The sequence below is a fragment of the Raphanus sativus genome, chromosome 3, assembly GCF_000801105.2.
Source record: "Raphanus sativus cultivar WK10039 chromosome 3, ASM80110v3, whole genome shotgun sequence".
NCBI lineage: Eukaryota > Viridiplantae > Streptophyta > Magnoliopsida > Brassicales > Brassicaceae > Raphanus > Raphanus sativus.
Genome location: NC_079513.1, coordinates 2,244,769 through 2,258,135, shown reverse-complemented (window position 1 = coordinate 2,258,135; position 13,367 = coordinate 2,244,769). Strand labels below are relative to the sequence as shown.

The window sequence follows — 13,367 nt, the reverse complement described above, 5'->3', positions numbered from 1 at the left end:
ACGAATACATATTAGAACTAAATTATGTTTATTCGAAATCATATGCCGTGTACGAGAAATTACGAGAATAACCCTCACCTTAGCCAATATCGACTATTGATCCGGAAATACCCAAACGAATATGTCTCTCAGTCTAGGCTTTAGCTGAATTATTTACCAAATAATTCACACCTAAATTCCTGTGCATGGCATGTCACGTTATGGTTTATTCATAATGGTTGCTTGCAATACAAGAAACAGATGATGAAGACACTTTAACCTTCACGGCTTGAGTAGAAATGATGGATCTTAGACTCGGGTGGCTCACAACTTAACTCCATAACCGGTGGTGATGATAATATGACGTGCTGACATAGAAAACATAATGGGGGAAGCATGGCTGGTGGGAGACAAAATAGAGCTGGTGACCGGAGGTGAGTGGCGAGAAGACGATGCCGGTGATTTGTGATGACTACGGCAGCAAGTACGAGGCTCTCCGGTGACTTGCGATCATGGCAATCATGTACGGCACGACATGGATCACGGGTGATGATGGTGACTAGATCAAACTCCGGTAACTCTAGGCTCATGGCAGTGTGGTGGTGGTGATACGTGGTGGCTCCGGTTTCACTTTCTCTTCTCGTTTTGGTGACGTTTCACAACAAAGACGATCCCAACAATGGTGGCTTCTCCGGTACGATCTCTAACAAGAGATGGTGCATGTGATGATAACGTTAATGATCACGGCATGTCTCTCCGGTGGACTGAGATGACTGAAGACGTTGAGCCGTTAGTTCACAAGCGCAAGTGCTGGTGACCATCGGAGGTGATACGGCCATGAACAAAAGCTGACTACCGGTGGCTTATGGTGAGATGATGCGCTAGCTTGGAGAATAAAGCAGAGGGTGTAGCAATAAGATGACGAAGTGGAGGTGGTGATTGTGGTGAACGGTGCGTCTCGTTTCCTCCGTAGTCAACACACGGATACAAGAAGGACGAAGAGATGGGGATTGATCATGAAGAAGTAGAGAAGATGGACATGGTGGTGAAGCTTATTCTCTTCCACGATCTAAAAGGAAATGGAGGCTGAGCTTTGGGGAAACAATTATATATGTATACACATACACACGGTTAGGGTTAAAAGGAAAATCGATGGCTTGGTTTCTTTTTAAACAAATGGTTTGGTTGAGACCAAATTAATTAAAAAGAAGATCAAACCAACCGGTTAAGAAAACCGGGTCGTTACAACTCTGTTCATTATTAGGTATCTTTTCCAAGCTGTGGCTTACTCGGTTTGGCGAGAGAGAAATGGCAGAAAGCACGGGGAAACTCACAAACCTGCTAGCCGACTTCAACATATGATTGACAAGCTGATACGTGATAGGATCTCATCGATTCAAGCTATGGAGAGGAAGGGGTTACGAGACGGCAATGACGTTATGGTTTGCTTGTCAAACAGGATGATAAAACTCACATGTAATCTTAGTGTTTAGCCAACTAGACAGTTGATCTCAAGCTGCATCTCATTGTAAAAACGCTTTTGAATGGAATAAATTTAATATTCATTCAAAAAAAAATGCAATATATGCACAATAATACGTCCTCTTAGTTGATGCAGAATGACAATCTGAGGATATAGTGAAAGAAAATATGGGTTTTATCCATGCAGTTCCGTGCATATAGAGACCTGAGGGCCTGAGGCATATTTTAAAAATGGAGCCCTTTAGTGTAGTTTGTATAGTTCTGAAAGAGGTAAAGTAATGAAAATAAAACCATGATCTACAAAGACTATACTAACGAAGGAGAAGAAGAAGAATCACTGTATAATATGTTCTTTTTGTCGACCAAATCATCTATATATATAAAGAAAGGTTGGATCTCTCCTGCTGACACATCAGCATCCACCTAAGAAATTCGGTTCTGAGAAAACGACACGTGTCACGCGTTGAAAACGCGTCGTATCATTTAATCTTTTGTTTGCTTTTTACTTATTTTCCATTGGGCTTTGACGTTTATCTCTACTTATTCTTCATAACTGGGCCTTCATGTTCTATTTTGGGTTTCTGAATTGACTAAAGCTAATCACGATTGTCGAGCTCTTTCTTCAACCATGGTGATCTTCAGATTTCTAGGGTTCATTTCATCCTCTTTTTCTTTCTGTATTTAGGTGGACTGACCATGGAGTTTCCGGATTTCGTGAGGAATCTCTTTAGTGAGCTTTGTTCGTGTCGTTGTGTCTCAGATTCTTCTCCTTACGACCATTAAGAGATTCATTGATTTAACGTCATTGACGACCTTCTTTATTCCTTAGCCCCACTCCAACCATGATCACTCATTAAATGCATTTACCTCTCTTCAAGGCGGTGGAGCTTCAGTTATAAAAAGATAAGCCTTGAACATCATCGATTCTAATAGCTTCAATTATCACAAATCCTAATAGCACTTGAATTTTTTTTTCCAGTAGAATGGCAAACTCATCGATTCTCCTCGCTGAGGCTGGCTTGCCGTTGTTCTTTAAAGCACTTGCCTACTGAGATCGAGATTTATTACTACTTCATTGTCTTTCCTTTCCGGACTGATCAGAAGTAGTAAGAGGTAACTTCTTTATTTCAGTGGGGTTTCGTTGACGTACTTTGTTTATTAATCTTGATGTCCTTAGTTCTAAAGTGTTTTGCTTTTTCTCCTGTAGGCCGCTAGCAATTGGTCGCCTCAACAGCTTAAACAAGAGAACCCTTGATGTGATCGCTTCAAGTTTGTATTTTTACTATTCTTTGAGTTATGAGAAGCATGGTTATCTTGATGAGATTCGTGGGTGAGTAACTCATTGATGATTTGTTTCAGTCTATTATATCAACTCAACAGTTAATTAATTGATCGATTTTACTTCTATTTGCAGTACTCAATCCGTCCTTGCGCCATTCTGCAACAACGTCATGATGCGTTCGGTCAGATACGTCTTGAAATTCTTGACTCAGCTTTTGTTTTGGTTATTCAATGTGTCATTTTATGAGTGCAGGAAATACTTCTGAATCTCTTGCTTTGCAACTATCTGCACTACATCCTTTATGATCAAGTAGAGAAGTTGAGATAAAAAGTAAAAAGATTTGAGGCACATTCTAACTAACATGTTTATCTTTTAGTAGTTATTATTTCATACCAATTGGTTATTGGTTAGGTGTAGCTTTCTAGATTATAATTATATCGTTTCTCTGATCTCTTATGCTAAACTTTCAAATATGGTGTTTATATGTAAGATCATTGGGTATGATCTTTTTCTCTTATCATGGGCTAGCTCTTTTTGTTTCATGGGACATCTTCAACTATTGTATATAATATGATTTTCACATACGCATTCTGGTTACGCCATATATATGCGTATTTTTATATTTAGAATGCAAAAAGGTTGATTGAGTATTGATAAAACAGGTCCGATGTGAGAAAAATAGATGTATATGGCAGATGAAGAAAAACTAAAAACGAGAAAAGATGAGAAAGTCACGAATGTGTTGAATTTATAGCTGCTGTCTTTTCGGATTTCACCAGAAGAATAGTGTAAGCATCAGTGAGGAATTTTATTCTCTGGCAAAGAAGCTTAAAAGGAAAGTCCAGTCTCCGACAAGAGGTCGTGTTTTAAATTTACAGCCATGTCTTGATTAATATGTTTTAGATGTAAATTTTCCTGTGGTAGTTTATCTTAAAAGTTTGTCATTTAGTTTGGTTTTTGTCTTATTTTTATCTGTACATGTTTTCCCACAGATTGGTGTGGTGGACAATAGCACTTTGTTCTTTTGGTCAATTTTCAGTAAATTTACTTTTTCTCATGATTTGTATTTAACCATTTTGGATGGGCAAACATAACTTATTTGTCTTTTAGTTTTGATCAAGAGAAGAGTGTATTCACTATAGTCTTTCTGAATATGTGATGTTAGTGAGTTTGTAGATGATTTGAATGAATTAGAAAAGTATTGATTTAGTGAAAATATTAAAACAAGATCATCTGATTTTAAATTTGTATTTTTAATAAAAAGTTGTACCAAAATACTTTAGAATCTTCACGAATCTCGAAAAATTCATTAGTTAGACTATTTTTAATAATATAATTTTTAAAATAAAATTTAAAATTTAAAATTTTAACTTTAGCTATCCAATTTGTGTAAACAGTTAAAACTTCTGTTAGGAGAAAATATAGACATTTTATCTTACTAAAAATTATTTCAAATACACTATTTGTAAATAGTAACTATCTATATTAAATCTTTAGCAGGCACGCATCGAAGGGGAAGAGGAGTCAGCATATGCCAGACAGAAGAAGAAAATACCAGTGAATTTAAGAAACAAAAGTTTAAGAACAAAAATTAATTCATAATTTGTGTATTATAGAAATTTCATTCTGCTTATTATCATAATAAAGGCAGAATCAACTTTTTTTTAAAGGTAAAACAATTACATATTCATGACAATCTTTTAAAATGGTAAGATGAATCATATGAATTCTGATAAAATTAACAAAATATAAATAGTGGAAGCTAATATTATTATAAACTGAACAAAAAATAAAATTATTAGATTGAAACTAAAAATCAAAATATCCTAATTTAACCAACCAATATCTATACGCATAACCAATAACATTCAACCAATAAACCCACGGAAACCTCACCAAAACTATATATATAGTATTCTATATGTTATGAACTCTTAAAACACTATACAACCACCCCTATATAACGTACATGATCTATAAAATAATAAACCATCTACATCTTAACATACATAAAAACACCGCAGTAATTATAGTCCTACTTTCAAATCTTAAGTTGAAAAAATAGTTCAAATAATAAAATCCGCAACAGATTATAAATTCTAACATTTCAAATTTTTAAAAAGGTAACAAAATGGTTTCAAATTTCTATACTACCTTATTTTTATAATCATTTATATATATACATATATTTATATATATACATATATATATATATATATATTCAAATAAAATGCAAAGACAATTAGATTAAAAATTTGAACAAACTCCCGGACGAAAAATACAAAACTTGGTTGCAAACCCATAACATTTTCTTCCTACAGTTGACTCTATAATACTCTATTACTACATAATTATAAGCAAATCGGAATATTATATATATATATATAACTGTCCATTTTCAATACAAAAAAAAATACAAGCCTAATGTTCATAAAGCATGACTTATTTTGTCTGCTGTTACAATAACATATATAAATCAAATTAATATGTATATTTTATATAAAGCAAAAGCATATATAATATATACTATAACTGTTTCAATTATTATTAAATATACATCCCGCCCGTAGGGCGGGCCGACTCTAGTATATATAATGCCTCACTTTTTTCTCTTTTCAGAGTGTACACGTTGGATTCTTTTAAATGCATGTGGGACCCATTTATTGTTGGTTTTCGTTTGGTCTATTGAATCGGAGTTTGGTCTGATTCTCTGTCTCTGGTTCGATAGATCAGTAAAGAAATTAAAGTCTTGGTTTTTAAATAAGTGAAACTCTGCGTATTTAATTAGGGCTTCATTGCTATCCTTCGATCAAACTCGCCGTCACCTTTTTTCTTAATCTGCAAATCTATTGTTTCTCCTCTCATCTCTTTACCTCCCCTGTCGTGCAATGTATTCTTTGAATTCTGTCTTAATTGTTATTCACTCAGTAACGCTTTCGCCTTCTCCGTTTACTTCGCATGAGATCTATAAATAGGACATGGTGGAGAGTTGGATGAACCTTCGCTTGAGATCTAGAGAACAACGTTCAATCTGCCGTTAAGAAGCTAGACTGTGGCAATGATGAAGCAGCGAAAGAGTTTAAGGTGCAATACTACAATCTTTCTTTTCTTGAAAACTCTGCCGTAGTAGTAGTTGATTTTGCTATGCTTAAGTTTGTTTTTGTGCTTGGAGAAATTGCAGTGTGAGTTTGAGATATTGAGCAAGATTCAGCACCCGAATATAATCTCCTTATTGGGTTATAACAGGAATGATACGGCAAGGTTCACCTTCTATGAGCTGATGCCAAATGTCTCTCTGGAATCTCACTTGCACGGTAGGAAAAACATATTAACATATTCTTATGAGCTGAAGAGTTTAGATTTTATGTTCATGTATACTTCGTCTCAGGATCTTCTCGGGGTTCAGCGTTGACAATGACATGGCCTATGAGGATGAAGATTGCTCTTGATATAGCGAGGTGAGAGCAGGCTATGCTTTCTTGTGTGTTTACACAACAGTTCTTGATTACTAAACAAGTATTCTGTGTTGTTTCTGTGTGTATCCAACTAGGGACTAGAATACTTACATAAACATTGTCATCTAGCAATCATTCACAGACTTGAAATCGTCCAACATATTATTGGATTGTAATTTCAACGCTAAGGTAAACAAATCCATCTTTTAACGTATCATTTTCCTTTTGTTATTGATCTTAAAGCTCTGCATCTTTATGAAAAATGTAGATTTCAGACTTTGGGCTTGCTGTTGTGAATGGACCAAAGAAGAAGAACCTTAAACTCTCGGGAACAGTTGGCTATGTTGCACCAAAGTATCTTCTCGACGGTAAAATATTAACTTTGTGATGTTCTTAAGATAAAGCATATGCATGTCTTCCTCATTACCGTAACTTTATGCTTATATTTTATATAAATGAATATAGGCCAATTGACAGAAAATACCGATGTTGCTTTTGGAGTAGTGTTATTAGAGATTTTACTTGGGAAAAACCTGTTGAGAAGCTAGGTCGTGGTGAATGTGAATCCATCATCACTTGGGTACTTGTATATAAACTCATACTATTCTTTCCTTTGACCTCTCTTAAGACTTGGAATCTTGAATGTGTGGTTTTTGTTTTATTCTTGTCAGGCAATGCCTTATCTCACTGATAGAACCAAATTACCAAACGTCACTGATTGTTCCGTGGATCACTGTTAAACACTCCATATATATTCATGTCTTAAACCCTTCTAAAGTGTAATCTGTTTTGTTTCGAAACAGGTTTTCTTTGTCTTCACCATGGCACCTATAACTATTTCTCAGTTGATTTCATTGTCTCCTGATTCCGGCAAAGTTACCAATGCAGCTGCTGCATCCATCTTCGAGGTTACAAACAGAGAATTGAAGATTGACCCAAGTGACGCAAGCGCTCTGTAAATGTATTAGGAGTATTGAACTTTTTCATACCAGTTTCGAGTATCCTTCAAGACCAGGTGTTCAGATCTTCCAGGCTTTATGATCGTGCTGCAACAACTACCAGAAAATGGAACCAGCAAGGTTAATCTAGCATTGTCGATATGATTAGCAATCACAAAAAAAAAAACAGTTGTGTTGTTTTCAAATAAGTTTTTGTGATTTAATTTAGAAATATTGATTTTATGTGCATATGTTTCTAATCATATCAAACATCTCTGTTTTAGGAAACAACACAATTGTTCTTTTATATTTCTTTCCTTTGTTCATTTAACTAAAAAATGAAAATGAACGCTTATAGCAACATTCTTACATATCCTAAATTGCCAAGTTCTTACATATCATTTCATCAATGTTTTACAATGATCATGCTATATGCAGGCCATACAAGATAAGTTTAACAAACATGCAAATAATTATTGAGTTTGATATCGAACCTTTCCGGTGCCATTATGTCTGCAGAAATATCAGTGAGAGTTTGAAAGCAACCAAAACACCCAACTCTGCTTCTGTCTTTTTCATTTACTACTTCAGACACTGTAATATTCCCACTTTTTCCAGGTTTTTTCAAGAAACCATTTCGGCAATGTACCTCATCTGAGGATAACAGTTTCCAAATTTTAATAGCTTCAAAGTGTTGATGTAATATTGACAGTCGTTTGACAAATGAAAAACATACTATTTATATGATACACAATAGCACAACTAAACATGTAGTATTTGGTGTTCACATTTTTCAATTCCATTTCCAGTTAAAAGAATTTCGGATATTACACATATGCACTGATAATAATTTAGAAATCTCTTCACTCTTCTTCTTCTTATACATCGTTTCACTCTTCTTCTCCTGCACTCCACCTCCATCAACATTTTTAACTACATCAATTCAAGTATTTTTAATATCCCCGCGCTTGCGCGGGGCTCTGCCCCTAGTATCACTGTATAATAAGTTAATAACAAAGGAGAAGAAGATTTATCATTGTGTAGCCATTGAAAGAAAATCAGATGTTTTCTGTCTTTTGAAAAAATTTCACAGAGTTTAATTTTAGATCCAAAAATATGTCAGATTCTTTTTTGATTTGGAATTCAGATCTTCTTTTTCAGTTTCTGATTTACTTTTTTTTTGTTTAGAATCTATATTTTCTTTCTATATAAGTTGTCTTTCTAAAAAAGTAAATGCAAATGTTCGAACTTGGGTGGCTAAACATAAAAAACCGAACTTGGGTGGCTAAACATAAAAAACCTTAATGCTGAAACCACTCTGATATACTGCAGATTTGAAATTTTGAAGCTCTAAAGTTAATAACTATATTTGGGGGCCTATGCCTCTTCAGTTACATAGTAAGCACGGCTCTGATCCCACGTAAATGTTTAGATAATTTTAGTATTCATGTTGTCATTTGCGTCAAATGTTGCAATGAAACATTCACTTATGGTAAAAGGTCACATAGGTCCAGTGAACATACATAATTTTTATAGCTTAAACTTGGATCAAGGATAAGAAATTAAGCAAAAAAATAAAATAATACTTTTACATTTTTAACTCAAATAAAACCATATCAACATTTAAGTTCACATAAAATATGTGAAATAACCCAGGCATAAATTCATAGTTTAGTAATAATGTAAAGTGATAATGTGTAACTAATATACATACGGGGGCTCATGTTAAGTTAGTTACTATGAATATATTATTGTAGCAAGTCGTTACTAATCACATAAACTTCTTTCAGTCTTTTTATGCTTAATGTTATCTACATGTTAAGGATACACACACTTAACTAATGTATAGATTCTATTGAAGTAAAAGTCTCTTATAAATACTGTAACCACTGGCATATATAATGTGATATAGCATTTCTTATAAATATCATCTAGCTGCCTGGTCCACTTTATTTTTGTCCCTGCATATGCCTATGTTTTGAATCGTCTCCTTCTCTGTTCTACATTGCATCACATCATGCCAAACTCAAAAACAACTTCCTTATTCCTACTGGAACTGAAATTGTCTTGGTTTACTTCATTAATCAAAATAGCTCTCTTGCTAATATGTCTGTATTTAAGGTTTTTGTTTTGATTAACAAGATTGATTTATTTTGTGTATGTGGCTAAAACAAAGAAAAAAGAAGGAAATATGTTAGACTACACTGAAGAAATTCTCAGCTTGGTTAACCAAGATGCTCGATTGGCAGTGGGTGATTTACTGCTTGGACTCCCTTGTCATATTATACAGCTCATGGTGGAACTAAAACCAGACTCCGAGATCGATATTGTCCAAGAATGTTTTTTCAAGGTGGGTGAAGATATACTGTGGACCTACTTCCAATGAATTGTTTATTAATAACAATATGTATTATGTAATCTAATGTTAATTTGTTTATTTTCCTAACATATATACCGTGGACCTACTTCCCCTGGTTCTCGTTTGTGTTATTTTCATTCAGTCTCTCTAGTGGTTGCACGTGTTGATGAGAATGGTGAGAAGTATGTACTTGCAAGATCAAGCCATGGAGATGATTTTGACAATGATGGATGCATCAAAGTTTCATTTGACATTGTGATCCTTGGTTTGGAAATTGGTCACTATCCTGATTCAAACTATTATAAGAGATTCTCCCAACTATCATCCCTGATTTAGACTATTATAAGAGGTTCTCCCAAGCATCATCCCTTTTTAACTTTATATATCTGAGACTATTAAGCAATGATGGAGAAATGCTGCGAAAAGGTTAACTTGAGTGAAATCAAGTAATTATAGTAATATCTAGTAGAATGATCAATTTGGTACATTCAAAATTTGTACATTTAGCGATTTGAGAATTGATACAGGTCCGTTGCACCTAGTTAAAATTTTTAAAACTATAATAGATGTTGTTATTTAAATAAGTTCACATATAACTATTATTGGTAGTTTGTACCATTTACAAACTACCAATAATAGGATTTGGTTTGACTTCAAGATTTACGGAGAGGTTATGACCCAATGATATTTACCTTCAATATGAATTTTTTGTCTTATAACCGATTTTGATATCTTTCAATTGAGGGATTTAATAGTGACATTCACGATTAGTAAATTGATGCTTTAAAATATAAAAATAAATTAATTCAAAGGTTTTTTTTATAATTCGAAAAATTGTTGACAAGTTTTATCACTTAAACCGCTAAATAAAAACCAAAAAAAAATAAAATATTAAGTTCTAAAGTCCAATGCATTCAGAGCTTCAGCCAAAGTTGGTGATGAGTAACTAATAACCTTGAAAATTATTTTATTGTTGTTATTAATGCATACATTCATTCTTCATGAGAAGGGTAACTAGCAACATAATGTTTTGTTGGAAACATAAAGAGATGATTGATTCATTCGAACATCTAAGAACATAGAAGCGAGCAGATTGCTTTTGCTTCTGGAAACACATCAAGTGTTAATCATTCTAATTATTTCTAGTCTTTGGTTGTGTGTTCTCTGCTGTCCTCTCCTTGCCCCTTACTTTGGCATGTATATTCAAGTCCCCACAGTTTTTGTAGACTTCAATGGCCAGCAAATGTTTATCTCCATATTCTAATGGTTTGCAGATGAAAACCATTTTCAAGAGAAGCTATTATGTAAACAATTTTTTTTTGGCCAGCTGTTAAGAACAGGTCCATAAAAGCCGATTTTCAAGCCCATTACCCTACCGGCTTTTAATTTAAACCGACTATTTCATCCCTATATAATTTGTGATCTGTATCTCTTATTTTCCTTGACTAATATCGACTTTGACTAACTAACGATGGTGTTTCTCTCGATCCCCAATGGAAAGACTCTCTCGATCGATGTAAACCCTAACACAACCACCATCTCCGCCTTCGAACAAATTGTTCACCAACATACCAACGTTCCTCAACATCTCCTTTGCTACTCGCTGCGTATGCGAAACCCTAGCCGTGTGTTCCACGACTCGCTCCTATTATCCGATCTTGGTGTTTGTCTTTTCTCCACTGTGATTATCCACGTCCCTCTCTTGGGTGGGGAGCAGGGAGCGCTTCCACCGCCCAAGGAACCGGTTGTTTGGATCACCCTTGCTATGCTCGAGGAAACTGATGGGCACACCGCTATGGTGTGGAACACTATTGATCTGTGTATAAAGACTCTTCAGAGAGGAGGTGTTGTTATTGACAGAGAATATTGGATGAATGCCGCTAGGGCTTGTGAGAGAGGCGGGTATGTCGTAACGTGCAAGGCAATTATCAAGAACTTTATAGGTATTGGAGTCGATGAGGATGATATGAAGAGAACTTGGCTTGCTGATGCGGAGATGAGCAAGAAGTGTGGTTGCGTTGAAACAGCAAGAGCTATATATGCACATTCTCTTACTTTCTTGTTGACCAAGAAAAGTATATGGCTTAAAGCTGCTCTTCTTGAGAAGAGCCATGGGAGTAAAGAGTCTCTTGATGCCTTGTTGCGCAAGGCAGTGACATATGTGCCTAAGGCTGAGATTTTGTGGCTCATGGGTGCTAGAGAGAAGTTTCTTGCTGGAGACGTTACAGCAGCACGTGCTATTCTACAAGAGGCTTGTGGTGTGATTCCCAACTCTGAGGAAATCTGGCTTGCTGCTTTCAAGCTGGAGTATGAGAACAAGGAGCTGGAGCGGGCGAGGATGCTTCTTGCAAAAGCAAGGGAAAGAGGAGGGAGTGAGAGGGTCTGGATGAAGTCAGCCATTGTTGAGAGAGAGCTTGGCAACGTAGAGGAGGAGAGGAGATTGCTTGATGAAGGGTTGAAGCAGTTCCCAACGTTCTTCAAGCTTTGGTTGATGCTTGTGCAGCTCGAGGAACGGTTCAATAATCTGGATCGTGCCAGGAAAGTTTATGAATATGGTTTGAAGCACTGTCCTAACTGCATACCGTTGTGGATCTCATACGCTAATCTTGAAGAAAGAGTGAATGAGCTTAACAAAGCTCGAGATATTCTCATTACTTCAAGGAAGAAGAATCCACATGCGGATGAGCTATGGTTAGCAGCTATTCGTACTGAACTGAGGCATGACAACAGGGGAGAAGCAGAGCACTTGTTGTCAAAGGCTCTTCAAGAATGTCCCGGCAGTGGTATCCTCTTGGCCGCGGACATTCAGATGGCGATACGTCCTCGCAGGAAAAAAAAGAGTATTGATGCTCTGAAGAAGTGTGCTCGTGACCCGCATGTCACTGTAGCTGTCGCCAAGCTCTTCTGGCAAGACAAGAAGGTGGAGAAAGCTAGAGCGTGGTTAAAACGGGCTGTGACCCTCAACCAAGACATTGGCGATCACTGGGCGTTGTATTACAAATTTGAACTTCAACATGGCACTGAAGAGAGCCAGAAGGAGGTCCTTGCTAAATGTGTAGATTATGAGCCGAAGCATGGTGAGAAGTGGCAAGCTGTCTCTAAAGCCGTGGAGAATGCACACCAGCCTGTAGAGGCCATCTTGAATAAAGTCTTGTTGCATTGAGCGAGGAAGAGAAAGCTACTTGAGAGTAACAACTAACAGTTCCTTTTGTTTTTCTTTTTGTCTTTTTTTTTCTCTTTGCAGGCTCAACTTTTAACAGTTTATGTTTTTCTTCAGTAGCGAGAACCCTTCAGTCTTCTTTGTGAGTTTCTGTGTGCTTTTATTCAGCTGTTTAAATTATTATTGTTCGTGTATTGCTGATTATTTGTTGTTTCTTTCATTCCTTAGCTTTCCTTCTGAAGGAGATTTTGTCTTCCTGGTTATATGTCATGAAATCCACTCCAAAGTTTCTTTAGACAGTGTAAGCGACTAATAACCCCTCACAGAGTTTCTGGAGTTGTTTGTTAACGATTGTGATACAATAAATCCCAGGTAAATATATTAAATCTCTTGCATGTTTAAATCAACCAACTAGTTTCTTGCTAAACTCTCACAATTTCTTTGGCTTACGTACGCACTTGTTTTTTTCGGAAAGATGTTCTCAAAAAAATGAAGACTAGCTCTTATACAGGCTGCAGAAGAGCCTGGCTTTAAGAGCACTTCCGTCGGAATTTCAATAATAATAATAACTGAAAAAGTTGAAGAAAAAGAAATAAGCAGCATGCATCTTAATAAGATGTTCTTAGAAACTCTTAAGATACTTTAAATACAGATGTTACTCATCTAATGATTTGAAGTTGAAACAAAAATTGAAGTTTAATTACAAAATCGA

At 35.7% G+C, this 13,367-nt stretch overlaps 1 protein-coding gene, 1 long non-coding RNA gene and 1 pseudogene across 5 annotated transcripts; all 3 read left to right on the top strand.

Moving 5' to 3' along the window:
• The first annotated feature begins 2,039 nt into the window (after window positions 1-2,039).
• Window positions 2,040-3,800, top strand: LOC108834393 (uncharacterized). 4 transcript variants are annotated; one of them, XR_008943665.1, is made up of 5 exons: window positions 2,043-2,574; window positions 2,669-2,791; window positions 2,876-2,924; window positions 2,996-3,073; window positions 3,406-3,800. It is a non-coding gene; the product is annotated as an uncharacterized LOC108834393 (long non-coding RNA). The 4 variants fall into 4 exon arrangements; XR_008943664.1 differs by having other exon boundaries at window positions 2,040-2,574; window positions 2,876-3,073; XR_008943663.1 differs by having other exon boundaries at window positions 2,046-2,574; window positions 2,996-3,800.
• A 1,590-nt stretch (window positions 3,801-5,390) lies between these two features.
• Window positions 5,391-7,157, top strand: LOC130509795 (probable receptor-like protein kinase At1g80640; annotated as a pseudogene).
• Window positions 7,158-10,957: 3,800 nt separating this feature from the next.
• Window positions 10,958-12,861, top strand: LOC108835257 (protein STABILIZED1-like). The gene has a single exon (XM_057005054.1). It carries the CDS (start codon window positions 10,967-10,969, stop codon window positions 12,656-12,658), a length of 1,692 nt encoding a protein of 563 aa, XP_056861034.1. The 5' UTR covers window positions 10,958-10,966; the 3' UTR covers window positions 12,659-12,861.
• Window positions 12,862-13,367: the final 506 nt, after the last annotated feature.